The sequence below is a fragment of the Callorhinus ursinus genome, unplaced genomic scaffold (genome assembly GCF_003265705.2).
Source record: "Callorhinus ursinus isolate GAN/ISIS: 27379988/994484 unplaced genomic scaffold, GSC_fseal_2.0 scaffold21, whole genome shotgun sequence".
NCBI classification, from domain to species: Eukaryota; Metazoa; Chordata; class Mammalia; order Carnivora; family Otariidae; genus Callorhinus; species Callorhinus ursinus.
The window spans coordinates 4,655,778-4,682,415 of record NW_027397083.1 but is presented as its reverse complement, the minus strand read 5'-3'; the positions used below and the strand labels follow the sequence as shown (position 1 = coordinate 4,682,415).

The 26,638-nt window shown below is 37.5% G+C and overlaps 1 protein-coding gene across 5 annotated transcripts in view; it reads right to left on the bottom strand.

Annotated features, from left to right (window-relative positions):
- Window positions 1-26,638, bottom strand: part of CKAP5 (cytoskeleton associated protein 5) — a 102,648-nt gene that overhangs the window by 37,342 nt on the left and 38,668 nt on the right. For 4 of the 5 annotated variants that reach the window (XM_025878465.2, XM_025878468.2, XM_025878466.1 and 1 more), the window contains 14 exons: window positions 25,867-26,060; window positions 23,982-24,188; window positions 20,236-20,407; window positions 19,242-19,374; window positions 18,678-18,778; window positions 16,760-16,873; window positions 11,412-11,516; window positions 8,787-8,876; window positions 8,509-8,673; window positions 7,811-7,939; window positions 7,084-7,266; window positions 4,055-4,168; window positions 3,352-3,462; window positions 2,319-2,411 (listed from right to left, as the gene is read on the bottom strand). In XM_025878465.2, coding sequence (XP_025734250.1) covers window positions 2,319-2,411; window positions 3,352-3,462; window positions 4,055-4,168; window positions 7,084-7,266; window positions 7,811-7,939; window positions 8,509-8,673; window positions 8,787-8,876; window positions 11,412-11,516; window positions 16,760-16,873; window positions 18,678-18,778; window positions 19,242-19,374; window positions 20,236-20,407; window positions 23,982-24,188; window positions 25,867-26,060 — 1,911 coding nt within the window. Of the gene's footprint in view, window positions 1-2,318; window positions 2,412-3,351; window positions 3,463-4,054; window positions 4,169-7,083; window positions 7,267-7,810; window positions 7,940-8,508; window positions 8,674-8,786; window positions 8,877-11,411; window positions 11,517-16,759; window positions 16,874-18,673; window positions 18,779-19,241; window positions 19,375-20,235; window positions 20,408-23,981; window positions 24,189-25,866; window positions 26,061-26,638 lie in introns of those variants that run through there. The other variant, XM_073904675.1, reaches the window with a different exon arrangement.

The following is a 26,638-nucleotide window of genomic DNA, read 5'->3' as shown; positions in this document are numbered from 1 at the left end:
TAGAAAGCACAAGTAGGCAGAGCGGCAGGTAGAGGGAGAGGGAGAAGCAGGCTCCCCGCTGAGCAGGGAGCCCGACGTGGGGCTCAATCCCAGGACCCTGGGATCATGACTTGAGCCAAAGGCAGCCGCTCAACCAAATGAGTCACCCAGGCACCCCTAAAAATGATGATTTTACTTATTTATTTATTTTTAAAGTAATCTCTACATCCAACATGGGGCTCAAACTCATACCCCAAGATCAAAAGCCTCATGCTCTACCGACTGAGGCAGCCAGATGCCCTTAAAAATGACAATTTTAAACAAAGAAGCTAAATAATTTTTATCCTTGTTATCAGAGAGTACTGAGTACACAACCTAAAATACATAATAAATGACCAAACTGCATCACTCAAGAGTTCCCACTAGTGTTGCCCACAAAAAACTATAACCCTCATGGACATACACACAACAGAACTTGAGAGATTTAAAGAACTTGTAGATTTTTAAGTGGAAGAATGAAGAAGATGTGAAAACAATTTAAAGATGTTAATGTGATGGCAGCAGATGTATGGCTCTTGGGACCCCCCCTTTGCCCTTCAATATTTCTCTCTGTCCTATTTGAATATTTAAATAAGAGGAGCTGGTGAGGATGTACAGAAATTAGAATTCTCTTGTACTACTGGTACGAATATAAAATGGTGAAGCCACAATGGAAAACAGTTTGGCTGTTCTTCAAAAAGTTAAACATAGTTACCATATGACCCAGCAATTTTCCTTCTAGGTATATATCCAAGAGAATTAAAAATGTACTCACACAGGGATACCTGGTTGGCTCAGCCAGTTGAGCATCCCACTCTTAATTTTTGCTCAGGTAATGATCTCAGGGTCATGAGATCGAGCCCTGTGTTGGGCTCCATGCTCAGTCAGGTGTCTGCTTGGGATTCTCTCTCTCCCTCTCCCCCTGCCCCCACTCGCACATGCTCTCCCTAAGTAAATAAATCAATCTTTAAAGAAAAAAATGTGCTCACACAAAACTTGTACATGAATGTTCACAGAGATAGCCACAAAGTGTAAAGAACACCAATTCTCTTCAACCATAAATGAGTAAATAAAATGTTCTATAGCCATACAATGGAATATTACTTAGCGATAAAAATACATGCTACCATATAGGTGAACAGTGAAAATATTATGCTAAGTAGATACTTCATTATATGAAATGTCCAGAAGTAATCCATAGAGACAGCAAGTAGAGTAACAGTTGTCCAGGGACTGGGGGGTAGGGGGAGAAATCTGGGGAGAAAGAGAGTGACTGCTGATGGGTATGGCGTTTCTTTCTGGAGTGACGATAATATTCTAAAATTATAGAGTGGTAGGAGTTGCAGAACTCTGTGAATACACTAAGAACTGCTGCATTGTACACTTCAAAATGGTGAGTTTTATACTCTCAATGAAGTTGTTATAAAGAAAAATACATATATAAAATTATCCTTTGTTACGGATCTAACACATAGGAGGGTATCAGCTCAAATCATGTATGCTTTTTCGCCTAAGAAACTGCAAAGAGGGGTTTTAAAAGTGGTGTGTAGGGGAGGAAGGCAGCGCAAGAACCTCTTGGCAGAGGAAGGCTTTGTAGAGTTGGATGGTATGGCTGAGGTGCTGGAACAGTGGTAAGGGAACATAGTGTGCGAGGAAGCCATGGATCTTAAAGAGAGAACAAGAGGTGGCAGAAGAGAAGCAAAAAAGAGTAGCAGGATGCCAAAAATAAACCTGACATATTTCAAACTTTTGTTTCCACAAGGTCTATGAATATCTAGAGGAGAAGGCAACTTTTCTCCTTTTCCTTCCTGTATCACTTTCTTGTATCTCCCTTTCCACCTACTTTTTAGACTAGTAACAGCACTGTTAAATTTCATCTCTAGGATCAGTTAATACATTAAACTATGTGGTGATTTTTCATTGGCAATTTAAAGGTCATTTATCTTTTATCCAGACAAATAAGAAACTTGTCTCCCTGTCTATCCCTCTCTTGCACATGTGAAGATTAGAGGGCTTCTAGGCCTAACTAACGAGGAGAAAAATGCATATATGTGAATTACACAAACAATATAGAGATAATACCTCCATATATATAAACTCCTAATTACACAAAGATATAGTTATGTGTTTAAAATGCACACACTCCACTGTTTACATTTAAAGTTAGAAGACACACTGGTTAAGCAATTTTTAAAAAAAGGCTAAAAGTCATTACCAAAACTTTACCTCTCTCACTCCATAGGATGATATGATGGAAATAATTTCAATCAAAAATAGTAAAATCCCCAATTAAAAATTACCTGAAAATTGGTTTCTTTCCATCCAGGTTTCTTGGCCAGCATCCTCACTAATGCCTGGCATGGCATTTCAGTTCGATCCATTAGTTCAACAGCCTTAAAGTAAAACAATAAACTGAGAGTTAAGGGGTTAATGATTAGCCAGGGAAAGGGTACATAAAAAAGCCAAGTAGGTGACTTGAAAGAGAGGAATGAATACAAGGAAGGTTATAGAGGGAGCTTAGATAGCTCTGCTTCTTAAGTTGGATATTTGATGTACAGTTGTTTTATATTAATACCATTGAAACTCTTCCACCCACCCACCCCACATTTCAGAATTTCACAAAGAATTTGGTCCACGGAATGTAACCATAACAGTTTTCATTTGCCTAGTGTGTGGCAGAAACTGCTTATACGTACTTTGAGTTATCTGATTTTCCTAAAAATATATACCAAAGTAGGATAGAAGTGGTTAAGTATTAAATTTCAAAGATATACAAACTAGGGTCTAAACTTGATGCATGGCACATGCAGAACTAAAAGCCAGGTCTCCTGCCTCAAGTCCCAGTGCTCTTGTGGTTTCTACACACCCTCCTCATTAGAATCAGAATAAAGGTAAAAAGGAACTACCATGCTCCTTTCCAACACAGACTTCTGAAAGGAGCTTCTCATACCAAGTAATAATGTCTGTTCTTCCAAGAATCATGACAACAAAGAGGGAAACAGAAATGGATGAGGGGTGGTTTAAGTGGAGTGATCTGTTTGCCTAGTAAGTTTAATGAACAAATACTGTGATATTAAAGTTCATCTAAATCTTGTAATTCAGAATAAACTTACTTAAGTATTAAGTTATGAGGTTTCAGAAGCCATAGAAAGCAGATATTGAAAGATAAACACTACAGAGCTAAAAAACCAACCCCCCCCTCAGCTTTAGTTAACACCCTGAAACGTGTTCATTGGATATAAGACACTGCAAGTAGGATAAGCACTTTGTCAATTTCATCACTTCTATATGACGTAATGTTCTTTCACATTCAACTCATCCCCATGCATTTACCTTTTGGAACTCTTCCATACAGGCCAGCCTTTCCTTCCAGTTACTGCTGTCTAGCAGCTGTATACAGGTAGCAGGAAGGACAGCTGAAGCTTTTTCTTCACATACTTCTATCTGTAAGATACAAAAACATTAAAATTAAGAATTGCTTAAGGGGGAGTGCCTGGGTAGCGCAAAGTGTCCAACTCTTAGTTTCATCAGCTCAGGCTGATGAATCTCAGGGTCATGAGATTGAGTCTTGTAACGGGCTCACACTCAGCACAGAGTCTCTCTCCCTCTGCCCTTCCCCCCACTCCTGGTAACAGCACAGAATCTCTCTCCCTCTGCCCCTCCCCCCACTCCTGGTAACAGCACAGTCTCTCTCCCTCTGCCCCTCCCCCCCCCCAGTAACATGCTCACTCTTGCTCTAATAAATAAATAAATAAATCTTAAAAAAATAATAAAAGAATTGCTTAAGGAAACAGATGACAAGAATATAAAAATACCCCAGGCCAAACTACATGAACACTCCACAGGTATGCTACAGTATCTGAGGCTTCTATTCTACTACTATAAAGGGTAAGTTCATCCAAGGCACAGTTCCTATAAGCTAAAAAAAAAATCAATTAACTCTATGTTGTAGAACTCAGCAAACAAAGAACTCAAATCTTCCAGGACTTGACCTTCCACGCTTTTATGAGTTTGAGGCACCTTGCAGAATACTAACCGAGAGTTCAGGCTCCACTATTTCTTTGGTCTCCAATCCTTTTCTATTCTTGATTCCAGTGCTCCCTGCACCTCCAGGTGCAACTGGTTTCCCCTTCTTAGGTGGCCCACCAGCCTAAAAGCAATTAAAACAAACAAACTAAACCACTTAGAATTTACAACAGTGGTTTTTCAACTTTTTTGGGCCAGAGACTCCCTGAAAATTTGATTAAAAATGAGAGACCACACAACCAACCAAATACAGGGTATTTTTGGTACCCACAGAACTTATTAGCACTTTCAAGGGCAGACAGACCTCCTGAAGACGATTCATGGGGAAATCTGCAAACCCCATTATTAAGAACCTTTAATTCAGAATGAGCTAAAGAGATAAACGAAATGAAAATGGACTGGCATTATATTACATTTACAGATTAATTTGAGAATTAACATTTGATGCCTTTAAATACCTCTAAATCCTTCCTACACTAGTTTAGGACAATTTCTAACTTCTAGCAGCTACCCAATTCTTCACTACAAGATACCCTAATAATAGGAAAATATATTATTAATTCAACGTAGAACCGCTTAATTTTGAAGGAATAGAGCGGTTGTTATGGCAATGGCAGCAAGTAGTCTAGCTTTGTTGAAGATGGCCGCAGAAAAGAATCTTTTTATTGTTGTAATAGTTCTTTAGCTGGCCTACTTTTATTTTCCAAGTATATCACCAGATGATTTACAAAAGTGGTAACTCTGCCTTATCCTACCTCATATTACACAGGTTTTACTTTATTCTTTTTTCTAATTGTAGAATGTTATTAAACAATAATCGTACTGGCAGGCATTTTTTGTTTTATTCCTCACTTTAATAGGAGTCCTCCTAGTATTTCATCACTATGAAGCATGATGCTGACTTGTGGTTTGCCAGGTCTACTGCTGTCTATCAATCTATCTCTATATATTTAATCATGTCAAAGTATCAATCCATTTCTATGTGGTTAAGAATTTTTATCATGAAGGTATGCTGAAATCTATTATATTCCCTTTCAGTGTCTGAAATTAGATTTCATCTCTAAATTAAGTTTTCAAATATTAATATTGAACCATCCTTGCAATCCTGAAATAAACTTTAGTTGGTCCTAGTTTTTATTATACCCACTGGCTTCTATCTGCTAAGACTCTATTTAAATATCTTGATTTAAATGTATTTCACTCCAGTTTTGAAAGGTCACAAGAAAATCAGTTTATCCCAAGGCACACAGCCAATGGCAGTAACGTTAATGCGGTAACACACATCACTGTTCACATCATTCCTCCTATCTATTTTGGAAATTTGTTAAACTGTGCCCCAAACCTAAAAAGAAAAGATATAATGACAGAGGGCCAAATTACTCTTTAATATACAGACCTCCTCTGAAACCGATGTTATCGTGAACATAATCTAAGCATTTAAGGTGTAGTTAGCCAAAACGAAAATGCTAGTTTTTTAATCAAATGAAAACCTCCAATACTTGCCAGTTCATATCAGCAATATGATTTTGCTGGTTTGTAATAACAACCTGATAGAGATTTCATTGTTTTCTGGCCCTAAAAATAGAAGATTCTATACTCTTTTGATTAACCAGAACACCTCTTCTGGATCCTTTCCTATAATAGCACTCTCTGTATAGAGAGGTACTTCAATTAACAAATCTTTTTTTTTTTTTAACAGATATCTATGTTTACTGGCTTAATAGGGCATATTGGTAGTAAGTCTTTTCAAAAGAAGAATGAAGCAGGTTGCTCCCCCACTTTTTTTTTTTTTAAAGGATTCTTTGTAAGAGGGGTGCCTGGGTGGCTCAGTCATTAAGCCTCTGCCTTCGGCTCAGGTCATGATCCCGGAGTCCTGGGATCGAGCCCCGCATCGGGCTCCCTGCTCAGTGGGAAGCCTGCTTCTCCCTCTCCCACTCCCCCTGCTTGTGTTCTCTCTCTTGCTATGTCTGTCAAACAAATAAAGTCTTTAAAAAAAAAAAAAAGGATTCTTTTTATGGCAGGGTTCAGCAAGATAAGAAAAGGCCTTAAGGTACTGTGCCCAGGTCATTGTCCAGACAGGCAACAGCTGGTGAGACAGAAGGGAACGGCTGCCAACTCCGTGTGAGAATGCTGAAGAAATGGCATAATATGAATATGAAAGTACACAGACTGTAGTTTGAGACACCTGGGTCCAAATCCCAGTTCTGCAACGCTAGCCATTCGCCAAATGTGTGCCCAGTTCCTGCTGTCTGCCAGAATCTTGTCTGTGCATACGGGACTGAGCAGTGACAAGATCCTTATCCTTTACGATATGGTGTGGGGTGACAGAGTAAACAAACAAGTGAACAATAAAAATACCAGAATGAGTTGTAAGAGCATGTGCAGAATATTTAACCTTGCTGAGCCTCACTTTCCCTTTCTGGAAAAATGGAAATCACAAAACACTTATTTCAAGAGTTGTTTGATGATTAAATGAGATTATTTAGGTTAAACACTTCCCAAAGTGATGCTTTATTAAATACCAGTTCTCTCCCCTAACTTCATACTGGGGTTCAGGATGAGGAAAGGAATAAACTTTCTGCATCTATAGTAGATAACTTCATGCTTCAGAGAGTCCACAGGATAAGTGTTCTCTAAAAGAATGCCATATTCACCTTTAGGCATTTCCCTCTTCTACGCTTGTACAAAGGTACAAGACCTTGACTGGTAAGTAGACTTGGTGATGTGATTTAGCAGCATTATCAGCAAAATGACCAAGGTGATATTATTAAATGCCTTGCCACATTTTTTACTTAATGATACTTTATGATCCCTCAAAATGTGCTCCTGTATATTCATTACCATTTTTAGCTCTATTAAAGTTTATTTAACCAAATTGGAACACTCTTTGTTGATGGATGTTCTGCTATATTTTCAATGTGGTAATGAGTTCATTTCTCAAATGAAATCATATTGGAAGGACAACCATGAACCTGAGATTCAGATCCTGCCTTACTAAATTCTAACTTTTAAACCATATTTTCCAACTCATCTATTAACCTTAGTAGCAGGTGCTTTTTTTAAGGGTCCTGGTTTGGGTACTGAAATGTCCTTTGTGTCCTTATCTCCTGCAGCCCCTGAAGTGGCAGTCCTTCCAGGAACAGGCTTGAATTCCTTCTTATCAGCGGCTAGTCCAGCTTTCTTACCATGTACCAGCTCTACTTTTTCTGAACATTCTTTGATCTAGAGAATGAAATTGAGATGAACATCAATTAAGCCCAGCTCTGAAATATAATCACTACATTAGTACTTAATAAGTCACCTAAACCACAAATATATGAGAATTCAGAAAGTTTCCTTTTCAGCAAAAATAAATTATCCACTTATATCTTATTTCTATACAATTTAAAATTATAATAAACATACAACCACATTTTTGATAGAAAACATTCATATTTAGAAAGGTAATTTTCCAGATATTAGAAACAAATTTATCTTAAAATATTCTTTTTAACCTCCTCTATGGACTGATCACTCAGCTTTTTTTTTGTTTTTTATAATTTGAAAGCTATTTCTACTCATATCACCACCATAGCTTCAAATGAAATGTAAATCCTCAGAAGCTATGTTTTCACACTCCAGGTCTGAACTACCAGTGGCAAATGAAATAACTTTCACAAGCTGATCAGCATTTTTGTCTTCATGAAACAGACAAAATCAAAACAAAATCATGATATACAGAGATAGGATTGTTGTCCAATTTCATTATAATCTATCACTAACCTACCTTATCAAGCTTGAGTTTGTCCACATCAGCTAAGAATGGATTTACTGCTTTCTCACCCACCACTTTCAAAGCAGTACCCAATGCTTCAAATGCAGCATCTCTGACTTCAGGAGCAGAATCATTGATATGCTGTGGTCCAGAAGAAGCAAAATGATCTTAATACAAAATATTTTAGGTATTACTTATTTTAATTCAGACTGGTGATTATTGGATAAAGAACTTGCTTTTTACAGTTCACTGAAGCTAAGTGTAGCTTTCCTTTTGCCAACTAACAGTTACTCTTTCACATATTCTTTTTGGGTAAGGAAACCTCTGGTAATCCATTCAGCAAATAAGTGCTTCCTTTTCCTCCTACCCTCTATTTAAAATGCCTCATATGCAAATGATCTTCAAAGACTCCAAACTGTATGCCTGCGTGCTTGGCCAGATCCAACACAACACCAGTATATGGGCCAAATAAGAAACAAAATGTTTAGCAATTAGTGGAACCATAAAGCTAACTTGTACTTTTCTTTGAGAATAGGAGCACAGAGTACAAGAATTTGGATTCAGTTTCCACAGCTAGAGGGTCTGCTCCTCAAGAGACCATAATCTACTGAAATCTGAAAGTCAAGTAGTCACAGTTCATAATTAATATGGGAAAAAAAAATCTTCCCTAAGTATAAAAAGTTCCCCCAATTCCAAAGAGAAGTCTATACCTTAAGTAGCGCAGCACAAAAGGGCTTTAGCAAGCTCTTTGGCAGGGTAGAAGCAGTGCAATGGCGGAAGCTTCTTGCAATGAAAAGAGATGTCTGCTGCTTGATGGTTGGATTTTTATTATCCATGACTGCTAAAACATCCTCACTGATGTTCTGTAGTGTGGTCTTTAGAAAAGAAAAGATGGTCAGTGAGCTTTGCTCAACTGTAAGAATAATCAAAATATTACACTGACAAAATTTACTGTAGACACAAATGTAAACTCATGTTGTCAACTTACAGTGAGGAAGATTGCATCAATTGCCTCCTGAAGGGCTTGTACCACTTGAGGCTTCTTCTCTTTGAATTTTTCCAAAATGGTTGGCACAACCTATAAAAGCGAACAGATTTTTTTTTTGCTGGCAACAAAAATGAACGAGGTCCTGACACGCCACATGAATGAACCTTGAAAATATGCCAAATCAAAAAAGCCAGTCATAAAGGGCTACATATGTAGGATCCATTTAAATGATTCCACGAAATGTCAAATCCACATAGACAGAAGTAGATTAGTGGCTGCCAGCAGGGAGTGGTTGCTAATGGGTAGAGGGGTTTTCTGGGGTGGGGGGGTGATGAAAATGTTCTGGAATTAGATGGTCATGATAGTTCCACAACGTTGTGAATATATTAAAACCACTTAATTATACATTTTAAGAGGATGAATTTTATAGTATGTACGTTATATCTCAATAAAGCCGTTCTTAAACAATGTTTGGTGCTACAGAAACAAAGTGAACATCTAAGTTGGATAAAAAGTCATTTCCCTTCTTGAAGGGCACAAGGATCTTATGCCAGAACAATGAAGGTTTCCCATTCTGCACCCTGGTAGCAGTGATTCTCAACCCTTTTTCTGCATCTACATTTAATGCAACCATATAACCATTTTTATCAGTAACATCTCTTATTAGACAAAAAGATTCTCAACTAGGTGGATTTAGGATAGGGGAACAGGTATAACATATAATTTTTCTTCCCACCTAAGATTCTGATATATTTCACCAGACTAGGATGTCTCCCACCCCTTTATTACACTAAGAAAAAGAAATAGTACTAAAAATCATAGCAATTTTGATCAGAAGGATATCCTCTTATTCAAGTACTAAGTTTAGATCAATAAAGTTGGAATTTTATAATTTTTTATCTTATAAACCATCTGTAATTCATAAAATATTTGTTGAATACTTAATTTATCTACTGAGTGCCAGGCACTGTGCTAGCAGACAAATTAAAGTTGTCTTTTAAGGTCCAAAAGATACAGCAAAGCTCAAAGGCATCCAAAAAAATTTTTTTAAGATTTCACAGAAGTGATAGAGACCAGAAGGAATATAGTTTCCGTGGAGAAATATAAAAGACTTTTTAATACTAGGAGTTAGTTATAAACTTGAAAATCAAGATGTTTTACTGGTTATAAAGCTAAAGTTCACTTTTATATATATTTTATGAAAAAGATAACTTATAAATAGCTAAAGAAAATAAACCTGAACCATTAACATGCTTGACATCAAATACTGTACATGATAGTTTTAAGGGGGGTGGGGTGATACTCCATAAACTATAAGCTTTGTAACTTTAAGCTGCATAACAAAATCTCACAAAGCCAAAATCAGAACTCGAACTGGGCCAGGTAATCATCTGACTAGGATTTAGTAAATTAAAATGTACCTTAAAAATTGTTTTATAGGTTAAAAGTTATTAAGACAAAAGTATACTAATAAGTAACACAAAACTGACCAAAAGCTAATTAACACACTGATTGCATATACACATACAAGTATTGCATAATACCAATTCATAATTTACATGTCTAAGGGTTTTATGGACCCATATTTTTATTTCCCTGGTAAGAAGATAGTCATGACTTATTTTTATTTGGTAGCGTATTTTTTTCAGTTAAGTTCTCTGAAATTATTTTTAATGCTATGAGTAAGCAAGCTCCAAATACCATAACTGAGCTTGGACATTAACTTCACAACATAAAACTGACTCATGACTACAAACTACAAGGAGCTTCTAAAGTCATTCTAGGTAATCAAATGATCAAGTGGCTAGCAAGTTCAACCCTAAAGTTTAGTATGGTCAATTTCCAGGATGCTGTGCCATTCTAAGTAATTAAGACCAGATTCCGAGGCCAACTGACAAATGCCACAGTTAAAGAAAACATCTCAATTTATTAAAACTGTTAACCAAACTTGAGTGCTCCAGTCACATTTCTTAGAATAAATTAAACTGATACACCACCAAGAGTCTAATCTATATAAAATGTCTCAAGTATATAAGTAAATTAATTATATTTTGAATAGGAAAACACTAAAGGGGGCCTCAGTGGCTCAGTTGTTAAGTGTCTGCCTCCGGCTCAGGTCATGATCCCAGGGTCCTGGAATCGAGGCCCGCATCTGGCTCCCTGCTCAGCGGGAAGCCTGCTTCTCCCTCTCCCACTCCCCCTGCTTGTGTTCCCTCTCTCGCTGTGTCTCTCTCTGTCAAATAAATAATAAAATCTAAAAAAAAAAGAGAGAGAAAAGAAAACACTAAAAATACGTTTTACATATTCATCTCACTTCTGGTTTTATACTGCCTTTCCTACTTTCATAACCACTCTGTCAAGCGGTTATCACAAGTTTCATTTCATCCTGTTATACTGCATATAATCTTATAAGAACAAAGCAAAATATTAATAAGTAATAAGCAAATCAACTCAACTAGGTATTTAGGCCATGTACCCAATTTTCTATATAAAGCTAATGAATTTAGTTATAACTGACATCTTTACTGAAATGTTTTGAGGGGTTATGCTCAATATTATAAAGCAAGCAAGTCTGCCACTCGTGGTAATGTTGTTGATTTGTATCTAAAAAGGAGTGTTACTCACATGTCCTGCATATTGTCCAAATTTCTTCCTTAGCCCAACAGCCAGGCCAGTAAGGCATTTTGCTGCCAAAGCCACCAACATGACATTGGTGTCCTTTCCAACAACCTACAAAAAGGGGGGAAGAAAGGAAAACAAAACAGTCACAACTCTGTAGAAGGGAACTGAAAACATATTCTTAAAAGAACTCTGCAAGCTGTTATGCTAATGGATAGCCAATTCTGTTTCCTACAAAAAAGGAAAAATTCTTCCTTGACAATGTCAAATTTGAGGGTGCCCTTTCATTCTGTTTAGTCTCCTGTCTTAAAGTTCTGCCGGTAACATATACATAGAACCACAACTTCAAATAGCTAACTCTCCATTAGTGGTAGTCTGGGTTGTCAGCATTGCACAACTCTGCAGGAGGGGACTCTGATAATGGCAGAGAAGCTGCAGGCCTGCTGACTTTGCTCTGGGGCAGGAAAAGCCAAAAGACAATGTATCTCAGAGGAAAGACACCAGGGTACAACAGCTCCAACGTTTAAAGCCAAGGAACACCAGTACAAACTGGTATAGGTACTTTCAAGAAGTCCATGGGGACGCTAAATCGCAAATGCCATTGCAACCATTCCTCTCAGGGAGCTTCTGGCCTTGCGGCTGCCATTTTACATACCTAACGATCATCAAGTGTGCATTTAGAGTCTTTTAGCAGAGTTTCCAGCATTATTTATACCACCAGCCTCCTTTCACTCTTTACTCTTTTCCCAGGTAGAAGTAATGCTTCCATTCCGCCTCAGATTTATTTAGTCCCTAAGATCTTGTATTCCATAAGTAGAATGCTTCCTTCCAGATTCCCTGAATTAAATCCTTCTTTTAAAAAGATTTGTTATTTCTTTGAGAGAGAGAGAGAATGAGAGATAGAGAGCACGAGAGGGAAGAGGGTCAGAGGGAGAAGCAGACTCCCCGCTGAGCAGGGAGCCCGATGTGGGACCCGATCCCGGGACTCCAGGATCATGACCTGAGCCAAAGGCAGTTGCTTAACCAACTGAGCCACCCAGGCGCCCCAGATTCCCTGAATTAAACAACCCCTAATGCAGAGCATGCAAGGAAGTTCTAGATGGCACTTACATGCACTCCCTAAGTGCTAAGGAGTAATGATTAAGAGGCAAGATTAACATTTATTAAAAACAAATTAATGTCATAAATTTATAGGTGCTTTATAATCCTTATTTCATTTATTTTTTCAACCAAAACCCTATAAACTAGGTAATATCAAATTTTGCAGATTTCAGAAATTAAATATAGATTCCTTGCTCAAGGTCAGAGCTAGCAAATGTGATGTGATGTGATTTAAACCCAGTTCTGTTTTGACTCCAAAGCTTTTGCTTTCTTTACTAAAGCACATTCACACTGTAAATTCATGTTATGGCAAATCCATTTTTCTTATGAGAAGATGGGATCAGGTCCTGATAAACATTTTGTTAAATCCCTTACTATAAATCCATAGAGAAAAAAACTTCCATTCAGTTCTGTATTAAACTCACTACTGGCATTTATAAATGTTTGGATGCTCTTTTTTTAACCAAAAGAACTTACAGGAATTATTTAGATGGTAGACTTCATATTTAGCATATAAATGTATATTCTAGGGATGGTCATCAAAAACATGCTAGACCCCATTCTAAGAAATCTTAGTTCAATGAAGAACAGCTCTCCCTATCCACCATTAGAGCAATAACCAGTGGGAGCTGAACCCTAGACACTGATGGTCCTGATGGAAAGTCCTGAAGAGGATCTTGTGAACCTATTATAGTTCAAGATGGTAAAGGACTGAATGAACTTACAGGTGAGTGATGGACCAGGCCTATCTGCCTTCAACATTCATTGTCAAACATCGTAGTTTGATTAAACAGGTTGTTCTAAATTGGGAAATGGGAGTGGGGAAGGTGGAGAAGTATTTATTTTTAAGAAAAATAGCATATGACTCCATTCCAGATTTGAAAATCTCCATGTCTCTGTTCTAGACTAGGGAAAGGAAGCTTTAGCTCACAAAGTTAATTTAACCTAAATAATGGGAAATATTCTATAATTAAAAGTGCTGTCACTTCTCCCATAAATCTAGGCCTACAAAATAATTTTAAGCACAGTTGATCCTTGAACAATATGAGGGTTAGGGGCACTGACCTCCCCTTCCCCCTGTGCAGTCAAAAATCCACATACAGCTTTTGACTCCCCCAAAACTTAATTACAACTACAGAAGCCTTTCCGATAACATAAACGGTTGATGAACACATATTTTGTATATGTATTATATTCTATATTCTTATGATAAAGTAAGCTGGAGAAAATAAAATGTTATTAAGAAAATCACAAGAAAGGGGTGCCGGGGTGGCTCAGTCATTAAGCATCTGCCTTCGGCTCAGGTCATGATCCCAGGGTCCTGGGATCGAGCCCCACATGGGGTTCCCTGCTCGGCGGGGGGGGGGGCCCTGCTTCTCCCTCTCCCACTCCCCCTGCTTGTGTTCCCTCTCTTGCTGTTGTCTCTCTCTGTCAAATATAATCTTAAAAAAAAAAAATCACAAGAAAAAAAAGAAAATCACAAAGAAAGTGCATTTACAGTACTGTTCTGTATTTATTGAAAAAAATCCACAAGTAAATTGACCTACGCAGTTCAAACCTGTGTTGTTCAAGGGTCAGCTATAATTATCAATTAGTATTTATTTTTAACTAGTAATGTAAATGACTAGTTAATAGTAACCAAAACAAAAACACTCTTGTTGACATAGTCAGAAGTCAATGAAATCCACCATGTTTAGAAAACTATGATGAATATAAGCAGTAAGGGGGAAATGTAGAAAGACCAAGTGAAACAAAAGGTTAATACCACAAAAAAAGCTAACAAGCGTATATAATAAAATACCTTGAAGACCCAAATCTTAATCTAAAGATTAAAAAAATATATGTATCTACCAGCATCCATAGGTAATTAGCCAAGTCAAAGAAGCTATGGGCGGGGGGGGGGGGGGGGAAGGGTAAGGGGTAGGGGAAAAAGTATCATAAATAAAAGAACCTGTGAAAACAGGAAAGCCCACAAAATATGTTGTCATGTGACAACTTGAAAGAAGACACTTTAAGAAATAATTTCAGGAATACTGAAAGGAATTTCAAAATAAGTAGTTCTGCATTACTGGGATTACTTGATATAGACAACAGAGAGAAGAGACCATTTATGGAGGGATGAGGGATCAGTCTGTAGCCTATTCAGTCTCATTCTCAGTCTCATTCTCTTCCATTTCCTCATTTCCCCATTTCTGACATGTCTCTGTTAAGTCAACATAATATGGAGATCAAGTTTGTGTTTACACGCAAGTAAAATCACATAAAAAATTTTAAAATGCCTTGCTCCTGGTGTATTTATACAACCGAAATTAACTTTTCATTGTTTTAAATATTTTAGCCAAAAATAAAATTTTTACTTGTTTGTAAACCTTTAATCGCCCCCCACTCCGCCATATGAAGAGGGAGAAGTTTCTCACAGAAATCTGTTGTCTACATCTACCCAAATATAAAATCCATGATCCTCTCTGTAAAGAATACAGCGAGAGAGTATATTTATATTCAAATGTCAATGGAAATCACAGAACAGTATTTATTTGAACAGCTAATAGCCTAAGAAAATGCATGTAGAGAACATCAATAAATAGTGTATCATTAGATAAGAAAAAAATAAAAGTTTTTATCTGAGGCACTGAGAATTCAGGGACAAGAACTAAGATTACAGATAAAAATTATATGCTGGAATTTAAAGAGAATCTGAAGTTCTCAATGCCACTAGAATCTCATTTCCCTCTCTTAGTGCCTTTCTACCCTTTCTCTTTCTTCCCATGCTCCAGGTTGGTGAACTCTTTTCCCTTTGGGCAACTCCCTTCTAATTAATCTTGCCTGGGTTTGGGGCTCTTCAAGATTGGAAGACTGAGGACTAAACAAGATTGGGAAAAATCATATCTCTGCTTCTAAATCTCACTTGGAGGAAAGCATGGGAAGCTGACTATGACAAAACATAGCCATCCTCGTTACTCACGGACTTCATATTTGCGAATTCACCTACTTGTTAACATTTATTTATAACCCCCAAATCAATACTCGCAGCATTCTCCTAGTCATTCACAGACAAGCACAGAGCTGTGAAAACTCTGAGTTGCCTGGTGTGCACATTCCCAGCTGAGAATGAACAAAGCAACACTCTGCCTTCTTCTTTCAGCTCTCATACTGTAAACAAGTATCTTTTTCATGATCTGTTTAGTGCTGCATTTCTTTTTCTTTCTTTTTTTCTTTTCATTTTTGTGATTTCTGTTGGTGCTTTCACTGTTTAAAATGGCCCCCAAGTATAGTGCTGAAGTGCTGTCTAGTGTTCCTAAGCGCAAAAAGGCCTGACACAGAAATTATGTGTGTTAGATAAGCTTTGTTCAGGCATGATTTACAGTGCTGTTGGCCAGGAGTTCAATGTTAATGCACCAATAATATATATTAAATGAGACCTCTTCAAATAGAATAAAACAAGTTATATATCGACTGATTGATGAAAAGTTATATATCGACTGATGAGACCGAAGGGTTGCAGGACCCTACCCCTGTGTTTCCTTAGGAGCAATTGGGTCAAGTATTCGCTAATTCAGTGTTGTGATGGCTTTACAGAAGATACCCACTATGAATAATGAGAATTACTGTACCTATCTGTGCATATAACTGAAGATTAACCACCCACCCCACCATTCTAATCCTCTGTAATTTCAGGCTGAAGAAGCAAATTAAAGTTTTCTCTATTCAAGAACACATCTTTAGAGTTTGTTCTTAAACTCTTTAACTATATTCACAGTATTTGATCTATACTTTCAGATTTTATGAAAAGCCACTACATACAAATTCATCAACCAGCAGCAACACCAAAGGAGTATTTTCTAAAAGCATTTCTTTCTTATTCAGCATGTGCCTGCTTTATGATGACCACACAGCCTTCACTTTACATGCAGATATACAAGGTGGCATAATTTGCTATCTAATGGGAAAATACTCTTCATATTTAACATCAGTCCCATTAATTTAAATTAATCTGAGCCAATTTAAATAGCTCATCCTATAGAACTATAAAACTAGAATATTTGGTTCTACATCACCAAGCCCCTCTTTTTCCTGAGGTTTGTGTATGCTACCAGACAGCATAAAGCAAAATGATAATCAACAAAAACTGAAAACCAACCCCTCCAAACTAACCTAGGACAATCATTTTAAACAATCCTTTACAAGGGTATGGCGAGAAACTCAAAGGCCTGGCCTACTGTCCGCTTACCAGTGTTGACACTCTTCTCACTTACCTTCTTTAATGCTTTGACTAAATCTGCATAATCGCCTGCTTCCAGTTTAGGGTTTTTCACTAGTATTTCTACAGCCTCCAGAGCTTCTTTCCTCTCTTGCCATTTTTTTGCCTCCTGCAAGGCACGGAATGAGTCACTTGTAGGCAGAAATTAGGAGGCAAAATAAAAAAATAAAAGTCTATTTCTCACGCTGCTAATTCAAAGATATATAATTATTTTTTGTTTAAAGAAACTTTTTTCTAAAGCTGGTTAAAAAAAACAAAGCTGCAAAACTGTGCAGCCCATGAGAATGTTTTGCTCATATATATAAAATTTTGTCCATACATAATAAGTATTTTCACAACATTTCATAGCCCTAAAGTTCTATAAGTAAAAGAATGGGATGCCATAGACTTCCTTCTCATTTTCTAGGCAAATATTAGTAAGCAAGTATTAAACAGGAAACATTGCTAGAAAGTGTTTCTAGGATATCTCATAGTGGTACAACTACAGGCAAAAGGAATTTCCATATTGACATTAAAAAGACCAGAAAAAGACATACACATAACCAACCACCAAAACTGCTCTAATCTTAGAGATCAGTTTTATACGTTGGTGGTACAATGCTAATTGTTTTGTTTTATGGCCATAAAGTAGAAAATACTTCACTAGAGATCAAGCAATCATTAAAAAATTTTGCACACCCACTACCTGAAAGAACTGGGGATATAATGAAGATGACAAACTCGCCACCCTGGGGAAGATCACAGTGCGATTTAATTTATCAAGTATTTGTTAATCCAAAGTCAATGGGGGAGTGAAGGAGCTTGCTGGCAGAGCTAGGAAGATCTGCAATAAATAACTACTAGGTCATGGCCACTATAAGAAGAGAAGTACAGGCTGCTTTGGAATTACAGCAAGAGGACTTAACCTACTTTAGGCTGACAGGTAGGATCTCCCCTAAAAAGTGATCCTTAAGGTGAGATGTAGTGGATGAAGAAATATTATGGGGTGAATTGGGAGAATGTTATAGGCAGAAACAGCATATATTAAGGTCCAGAGCTTGCTGGGGGAGGCGAGTGTGGCACGTATGATACGGGGAGTTCAGGATGACAGGGGCACGGAGTGAGAGCAATTACAGAAGGTAAGGCTGCAAGGTAAGCAGGGGCCTCAAAGGTGCCTTAGGTGGCCTCGATGGCTATAGGATGATTTCAGACATCACATTAAACTCATGGAAGCCACTGGAAGGATTTCAGTGAGGCAGTGATATGAGAAGATTTTTATTTTCAAAAACAACAGCTTTGATTATATTGGGAAATGTGATGGGAAGGAGACAAGAGCAGAGACAGGGAGTCTTACAAGAAGACCACTATGGCATGTGGGACAAGAGATGATGGTGGTGGTTGGGATAAGACTGTTTCTTCGTTGGGGATAACTGTGTCTCTTGGGGTACACTTAGCACAGTCTGGAGACATTTTTGGTTACCAGACTTGAGGAATGGTATTACTGATATCTGGTGGGTAAATGCTAGAGATGCTGCTAAACATCCTACAGTGCACAGGACAGCCCCCAAAACCAAGAATTATCTGGGAAAAAATGTCAATAGTGTCAACGTCAAGGAACGCTGGGGTAAAATAGTGGCAGTGGGATGGAGAAAAGGAGATGAATCTGACACATATTTAAAGGTAAAACCAGAGAGACAATGAGGAAAAAGGAGAAGTCAGGAATAATGTTCTGAGTTTTGGTAAGATGTGTTAAAAGAAAGTGCTATAGTAGGTATACACACACAGCAGTATGAGAAGAAGCAACTGATTCATTCTACTAGGGAAGATATGGGGTGCAAAGGGGTGTACCAGGAAAAGGGCTCAGCAGAACAATCTAATTATAATCAAGAAATTATTTAAAATGAAATAAATGAAAGAAGGTTACCATTACTTACAATTTTGTCATAAAAGTCCTTGGGAAGTTTGGAAAGAATTTCTACCGCTTCCAAAAGCTCATAAGCATCTATCTGTGGCACCTCATCACCATCGTCACCACCTTCCAGGAGAAAAACAAAACAAACCTTAAAAATGGATGGAAGGTTTTTACTTATCAAATAGTTATCACTCCTTTCACACCCTGATGAAATCTTGATATAGAAGGAATTAGTTATTAATGCTATAAACAATTGATATTGTATTAAATGGCAGTCCTACAAAATGTGCTTAGTAAACGTAGGTTGGTTTTTTTTTTTTTTTAAAGATTTTATTTATTTATTTATTTGACAGAGAGAGAGAGACACAGCGAGAGAGGGAACACAAGCAGGGGGAGTGGGAGAGGGAGAAGCAGGCTTCCTGCTGAGCAAGGAGACTGATGTGGGGGGCTTGATCCCAGGACCCCGGGATCATGACCTGAGCCAAAGGCAGATGCTTAATGACTGGCGCCCCTGTAAACATAGGTTCTTGAGGTAGGGCCTGTTCTTGCTAATTTTCATAGAAACCAGTGTTTAAAATTGGCTTACCTCCCTCAGCATCGCCACCAGCTGACTGTTGCTGTTCCAATTTAGCTTCTAGTTCTTGCTGGGAACGCAGAAATCGACTTGGTTTAGGAGTACCTGTTGGCAATTTGACCCATTCTTCTTCTAGTTCTTTCAACTACAAATACCATAAAATATTTTTAAAAACATAGCTACATCCTCACCTTTAGAGAACATACTTAACATTTATATTTACTAACATCAGAAATCAATTTCTTATTTATGTGGTTCTAACAGGGCAAAAAGAAAAGATATATTTAAAGTGTATACATTGGAAAAAATGAAAAAGAAGAAACGAGAGGCACACAAACCTTAAGAGACTTTTAATCTTAGGAAACAATCTGAGGGTTGCTGGAGGGGAGAAGGGTGGGGGGATGGGATAACGGGTGATGGACATTGAGGAGGGTATGTGTTGTAATGAGCACTGGGTATTATATAAAACTGATGAATCACAGACCTGTACCCCTGAAACAAATAATACATTATGTTAATTAACTAAATTTAAATTAAAAAATATATATACATTTGGTAACATAAATCAAACTGACATATTTACTACTGAAGATGTATGTCTAAGCACTTAGAAAAAAGAATAAAATTCACTTTTTAGGACACTCATTAGTTCATGAATTCAGATATACTTGTATCAGAAAAAGTCTCTAAAACCAACTGTAATAAAAAACAGATAAAACGCATGTTGTCCAAACAGATATTAAGTCCTGCCACCCAATAGCATTATAAAGGGATCTTTTAAATTGCTATAGACTCAACACTGACACACGGGAATCACTGAATGCATGGTATTTAACTTGAGAGGACAAAATAAAATCAGAGACAGTTATGCTCAGAAGAAAAAAAAATCAAATTTCAAAATTAAGAACAAAAATAATTATTTGTAAGGACAAAATATCAACAACAGGAAGGAAATACCTTCATATTAGTCTTATGCAAAGACAACCAAAAAAACTTTGTGCCTCACCTGGACAGAGTTTATATTTTGTAATGGGGGTCTCAGAGCATCCCGAATCCATCTGTAAATCTCCACAGCAATTAGTTTTGCTTCATCTCGAACAGCTTTTTCTCGAGACTCAAAGAGTTTTGGCAACACTTTGATAATTGGCTTAAGCAAGATGATTTTAGAACCAAATTCACTAGAAGTAAAACATTGGGGAAAAAAAAACCTCATCAACATGCAATATATTTGGGTAGTGTTAGCTTTCATTCACGCAAATGTAGTTCTGTACTTATTATATACTAATAGTTGAGATTTTTTAAGGCAGAAAAAACAAAGGAGTTCCTAACATCTATGTTTAGATATCACTCTTCTAAGAGTGTTATTTAATGTGTAGGGTCCAGAATATAAAAATCTTAAAACTAACCTTCTAGGTAACCAGATTAGGGATAATTCAAATCTATAAAGGACCAAACTTGTGTAACATCTTAAATATATATGTATATACATATAAAAGCTTAAAAACATAAATCAGTTTATGCATATTTAGATGAGTGAAATCTCCTTGCAGTAAGTTTTTTTTTTTTTTTAAAGATTTTATTTATTGGGGTGCCTGGGTGGCTCAGTCGTTAAGCGTCTGCCTTCGGCTCAGGTCATGATCCCAGGGTCCTGGGATCGAGCCCCGCATCAGGCTCCCTGCTCGGCGGGAAGCCTGCTTCTCCCTCTCCCATTCCCCCTGCTTGTGTTCCCTCTCTCGCTGTGTCTCTCTCTGTCAAATAATTTTATTTATTTGACAAGCAGTGGGGAGTGGGAGAGGGAGAAGCAGGCTTCCGGCAGAGTAGGGAGCCCGATGTAGGGCTCGATCCCAGGACCCTGGGATCATGACCTGAGCCGAAGGCAGACGCTTAACGACTGAGCCACTCAGGCTCTCCTACTTGCAGTAAGTTTTTAATAGTTCTTACAATTAAGGTGGTTCGCTCAACTTGACAGATCACTAATCCTGGCAGCATGTTTCATTCCTGACGTCGAAGCTTATCACCTATAACTCCAGGCAACCAAAATCTCTCTTTGCTTCCATTTTTCATGGGGAAAACAGTTGCATTCTGACTTCTTTTAAAAAGGTAGCACATTTAACCTTATATATTTGTCACATTTTATATTTTTAAGTTTCCTAACTGGCCAAATTTAGCTTTCTGAGTCACTGCTACCATTTCTGCATAACAAATTCAGGAGCAAGAGGGATTCAGTTATGAAACAACACTGACATTTCTGTAGTAGAACTCATATACAGTTGACCCTTGAACATCACAGGTTCAAATTGTGTGGGTCCACTCAAACATGGATGTTTTACAGTACAGTACTATAATAAATGTCTTTTCTCTTCCTTTGATTTTAATAACATTTTCTTCTCTCTAGCTTACTTTGTTATAAGGATACAGTACATAATAGAGATAATATACAAAATATATTAATTGACTGTTTGTTATCTCTAAGGCTTCCAGTCCACAGTAGGCTACTGGTAGTTAGGTTTTGCGGATGTTCAAATTTATACACAGATCTTTGACTGCATGGGGTTGGCTCCCCTAACCCCTGTGTCGTTCAAGGGTCAACTCATTTATCTATTATTTATTTATCTAATGTGTATAAATTTATCTCCTGTACACAAATGCAACAAAAATTTTTAGTAATAGCTACTGACATATTCCAATAGGTTAGAGGAGACAGAAAATACTCTCCTTCAGAAATGGTATTTAAAGATACGTGGTATGTAAATAGTTTAAACATAGATATCATAACATGTAAATAAACAAGATGATCTCCAAGATTTCCTTTAAAATACCCTTTATTTTAATAGAAAAGAACATTTTAACTTGGCTTAGCTGACCTTTAAGACTATAGGAAAAAGAAGAACTTAGGGTTACGAAACAGGGCACTCAGCACTGTGCCTGAAGAACCTAACGTTTGGGATCTCGGAGTCCTCCTTTACATTATCAAATTTGTCTCATCCGATTTCTTTGTTTCACTATCCTGGCCTACCAAAAGATCTAAGAAAAACCTACAGAATAGGTCCATATGGAAAACAGATTAATAAAACAAAACCTAATCTTGATTCTAAACATATTACTATAGAAAACCACATATGGGGGGTGCCTGGGTGGTTCAGTCAGTTAAGCATCTGCCTCTGCATTTGGCTCATGATGTCAGGGTCCTGGGATTGAGCCCCGAGTTGGGCTCCCTGCTCAGCCGGAAGTCTTCTTCTCCCTCTCCCTCTACCCTTCCCCCTGCTCATGCTCTCTCTCTTAAATAAATAAAATCTTTAAAGGCTGATTATAGCACAATATATGTTTTTATTAAGAGATCCATTACTGAGGCACCTGGGTGGCTCAGTTGTTTAGCATCTGCCTTCAGCTCAGGTCATGATCCCGGAGTCCTATGATCGAGCCCATCGGGCTCCCTGCTCAGCAGGAAGCCTGCTTCTCCCTCTCCCACCTCCCCTGCTTGGGTTCCCGTTCTAGCTGTCTCTCTGTCAGATAAATAAATAAAATCTTAAAAAAAAAAAAAAAAGAGAGAGATCCATTACTAAGGACAGAACATACCTACAGAGATAAGCACAGTCTTTAAATTTTTTTTTAATTTTATTTTTAAGTAGCCCCAACCCCAAGATCAAGAGTCGTATGCTCCACCAACTGAGCCAGCCAGGCACCCCGAGACAAGCACAGTCTTGATAACCAAGTTAATTCAATAAATTTCTAAGATGATTGAGCACACTACTCATAAAAACTACTACTCATAAAAACACACCTACTATACTATACTAGGCTTGAAATGAGGAAAAATTTATTACACAAGAATCTAAGTCAAAGTCAAATTTTAGAAATTTTATAAAAGAACTTTATGAACCAAGCGAAAGACAATGTAAAAGTTTAAGACTTACAAATTGAGGATCATTTAACAAAATTTAGGAATTTTGGTATTTCCATGTAAGATAAACACCAAAGGAAGCATTTTCTCTAAGAAGTAGGTCATACACAAAACTGCAAGCGAGCTGAGTTGGGATGATCGTCACGCCATAGACCACACATTTAGGATTTCACTAGAGCTGCTTTCTAAAGTTTCTCATGTGGATAGTAATGGGGACAGGATATCAGATTAGAAGGACTGCCAAATCAGAACAAACTAGTGGTTTGTCTAATTCGGATTTCCATACCAAATTACAGCCACTTGTTCCTGAAAAAGATCTCATTCATGAAAAACTTCACTGCCAAACAAGAAATTCCAGCATTGAAAACCACTTATTTCATAAAAGTTATTTTCTGTTTGCTATTGCTGTTTCTGTTTAAAGGCATATAGTATTTACTTCTACTTTACTAAAAAGGCATCTAAACAAAGGTCTGCTTTAGCAAATAAACAGTCTTTAGCCAACATTTCAAAGGACATAAATATGCTTGAGGATAACAAGAGGACTGCCTAAATATCCTGAGGAGTGCTTTTCCACGAAAAGGCCAATTCCTAATTTGAAAACAGGTCAGAAATCTCCCCTGCTCATCTTCATTAGAAGGGGATTTAGAAAAAATAACTATGTAATACCAGTTGAAGGCTAAAATCACTGAATAGAAAGCACCACACTTGAGGAATGACTAGCTTCCCAGGTCCCTTTTCCTGGTTAGCGTGGCACACCAAGTCAAGTCCAGCCGTTTTCATTTCTGTTTAAGGCAGGAACTCAAATTCAACTGAGATATTCTAGTTCACAGAACTAAAGCAGTAAGTCTTACCTTAAGGCTTTCCTCAGTGTCTCTATGCAGGCCACTACAATCTTGGGGTTCTTGTTGTCCAGGCCTTTTAGGAGCTCTTCTTGCACAGCCTCTCCTTTCTCAATCTCTATGTACATTAGACAAATCTCAATGCCTAGCTCCTTGGCTTTGGCTTTGGGTTGGTTGAACACTTTACTTACGACACCCGACACAACTTCACCTGTGGTTCTGTAATATAGAGTACAACCACCACCACACACAAAAACACACTTTAGTAGGAAGAGCTGGAAAAGGTCATGGGGGGGAGGGGGAAACACGACAAATACTTTTTTAAATGCTTAGAAATAAAGTAAATGAGTCTCTAATTTTTTATGTTCAAAAAAGACATGAAAGACAAACTTACGCAAATAAAAGTATAAGACATGTCACACAAGACAATGACACAGAACCATATTTTCTCTTTATAAATGTAGAAAATTCAAATAAGAAAGCAAAAATCCCTTGACATCCTATTACCCAGAGAAAACTACTTTCAACTATTTGGTATCCATCCTTCCAGATTTCTCTCTCTATATGCATGGACAGATACATAGATAGATATACATATATATTAAAAAAAAATAGAATTACAGAGTTCTTGCTTTTTTGAAAAAATTTTAAAAGGTCATTTTAAACATTTCTTGGAACAAGAGAATTTCTTCACGGAGGGAATGGGTATGTACCTTTAATAAGAAAAGGCTGCTCCTGATTCCTTGGCAAGATTTTACAGTAACTTTACTATTTTGAGTCTCTTCTAAATTAAATAAAACCTTTATCATTGTAAATCAGAGGAAATGAGTGGGTTGGGACTACATGTATTTGTCAAAAAAGTTTATGGTATCAGAAGAAAAATGCAATTTAAAAAAAAAAAGCAATGTTCTCAGGGCGCCTGGGTGGCTCAGCCATTAGGCATCTGCCTTTGGCTCAGGTCGTGATCCTGGGGTCCTGGGATGGAGCTCCGCATTGGGCTCCCTGCTCTGCGGGAAGCCTGCTTCTCCCTCTCCCACTCCCCCTGCTTATGTTCCCCTTCGCTGTGTCTCTCTATCAAATAAATAAATAAAATCTTTAAAAAAATAAAATAAAGCAATGTTCTCACTAATGGCAAGGGAAACTCAGTGATGCTGGTAACAAAACTGTCAGGTTAACGATTATCTTTATTGGTATAATCTTTGAGGTAAGTCAAGTATATATTTTCTTGCGCAATTAAGTCGAGGGTTCCTCCCCCCCTTTTTTTATGGAGGGCTCCTTTCAATGACATCAAGACTAGCATTAGAAAACCAGGTTTCTGAGGTATGGGAGAGTGGGTGATTAGAAACCTGGATCATCTGCAGCTCAAGTCATATTGGCCAGGAGTCACAGAGGTTGTTTAGTTAGCAACACCTCTCCTAAGAGATAAAAATGCCTAATCACCACAGAGAGAAAGATGTGTTTCTCAGATCACCTTGCTGGGAAGCCTCGTAGAAAGAGATTTTTGTAATACCCAAATGCTTTCCACTGGAATTCTGATAATTCCTTTGCTAACACCCTCAAGTGTCTTCCAAAAGTTACTGGAGGTTTTCCCTCTGGTTTAAAGTTAATTCCCACACAAAAGGCTCAAAAGGAAACTCACTTGCTCATCAAACCTTAAGGTACGGTTTTCAAGATTTTGTTTCTAATTTGCTCCTCTTTAGAGATCTCATGTACCATTTAGATTTCTGAGAGTAGATAAGAACCAAATGAAAAACAAGAACCAAGGAGCTATGAAAGTAAGAAAATTATCTTCTAAAAGTGCTAATAACTAAGGACAGTGATCCACAAATATACACAAATTAATTGATGCAGCACGAGAGAAGGGTTTTACCAGAATAGTTGGAAGGAAACAACTTACCTTCCTGCTACATGGGCATTTTCAACATAAACAAGTGCAGCTTCTAATCCTTTCAACTGAACCACTGCATTGGAATCAGTCACAAATTTTTTGATCAGTCCTAAAAATTTGGACCATTCTGGGCTCTTTTCATCCTTTATTTTCTGGAAGATCTTCAGGGCCTCTTCATACCCACTTAACCTTGCTTTCCAGAGCTAAAAGAAAAGTATTTTGAAACAAAACACAATTTAATGATATTATTATCTACTGTTAATTGGGGGGTGGGGAGATGACTACCCTATACCAGGTAATTTGAATAAAGCACCCCATAATTAGAACAAAAAAGTTTAAGAGTTTTCAAAGAAGATTAGCTTATAAACTTTTTCTTGTAAGTGTTTAATATTTGCGATATTCTTCCAAGGCCATCTAGAATTCCTAACACTATAAACATATCTCACTTTGTATCCAAGTATTAGCTTTTCCTTTTTTGTAATACGTAACTTACAATTAAAGATGCAACTTACAATCAAAGATGTAATGATTCAAAAATGAGATATGAGGGGCACCCAGCTGGCTCAGGCAGTTAAACGGCCATGTGACTCTGATTTCACCTCAGGTCACGATCTCGGGGTTGTGAGATCAAGCCCCACGTTAGGCTCTGCGATGAGCAAGTAATCTGCTTGACATTCTCCCCTCTCTCTCCCTCTGCACCTCCCCTCACTCACTCGAGCACACGCGCTCTCTCTTTCAAATAAATAAAATCTTTTTTAAAAAATGAGAAATCATACTATTG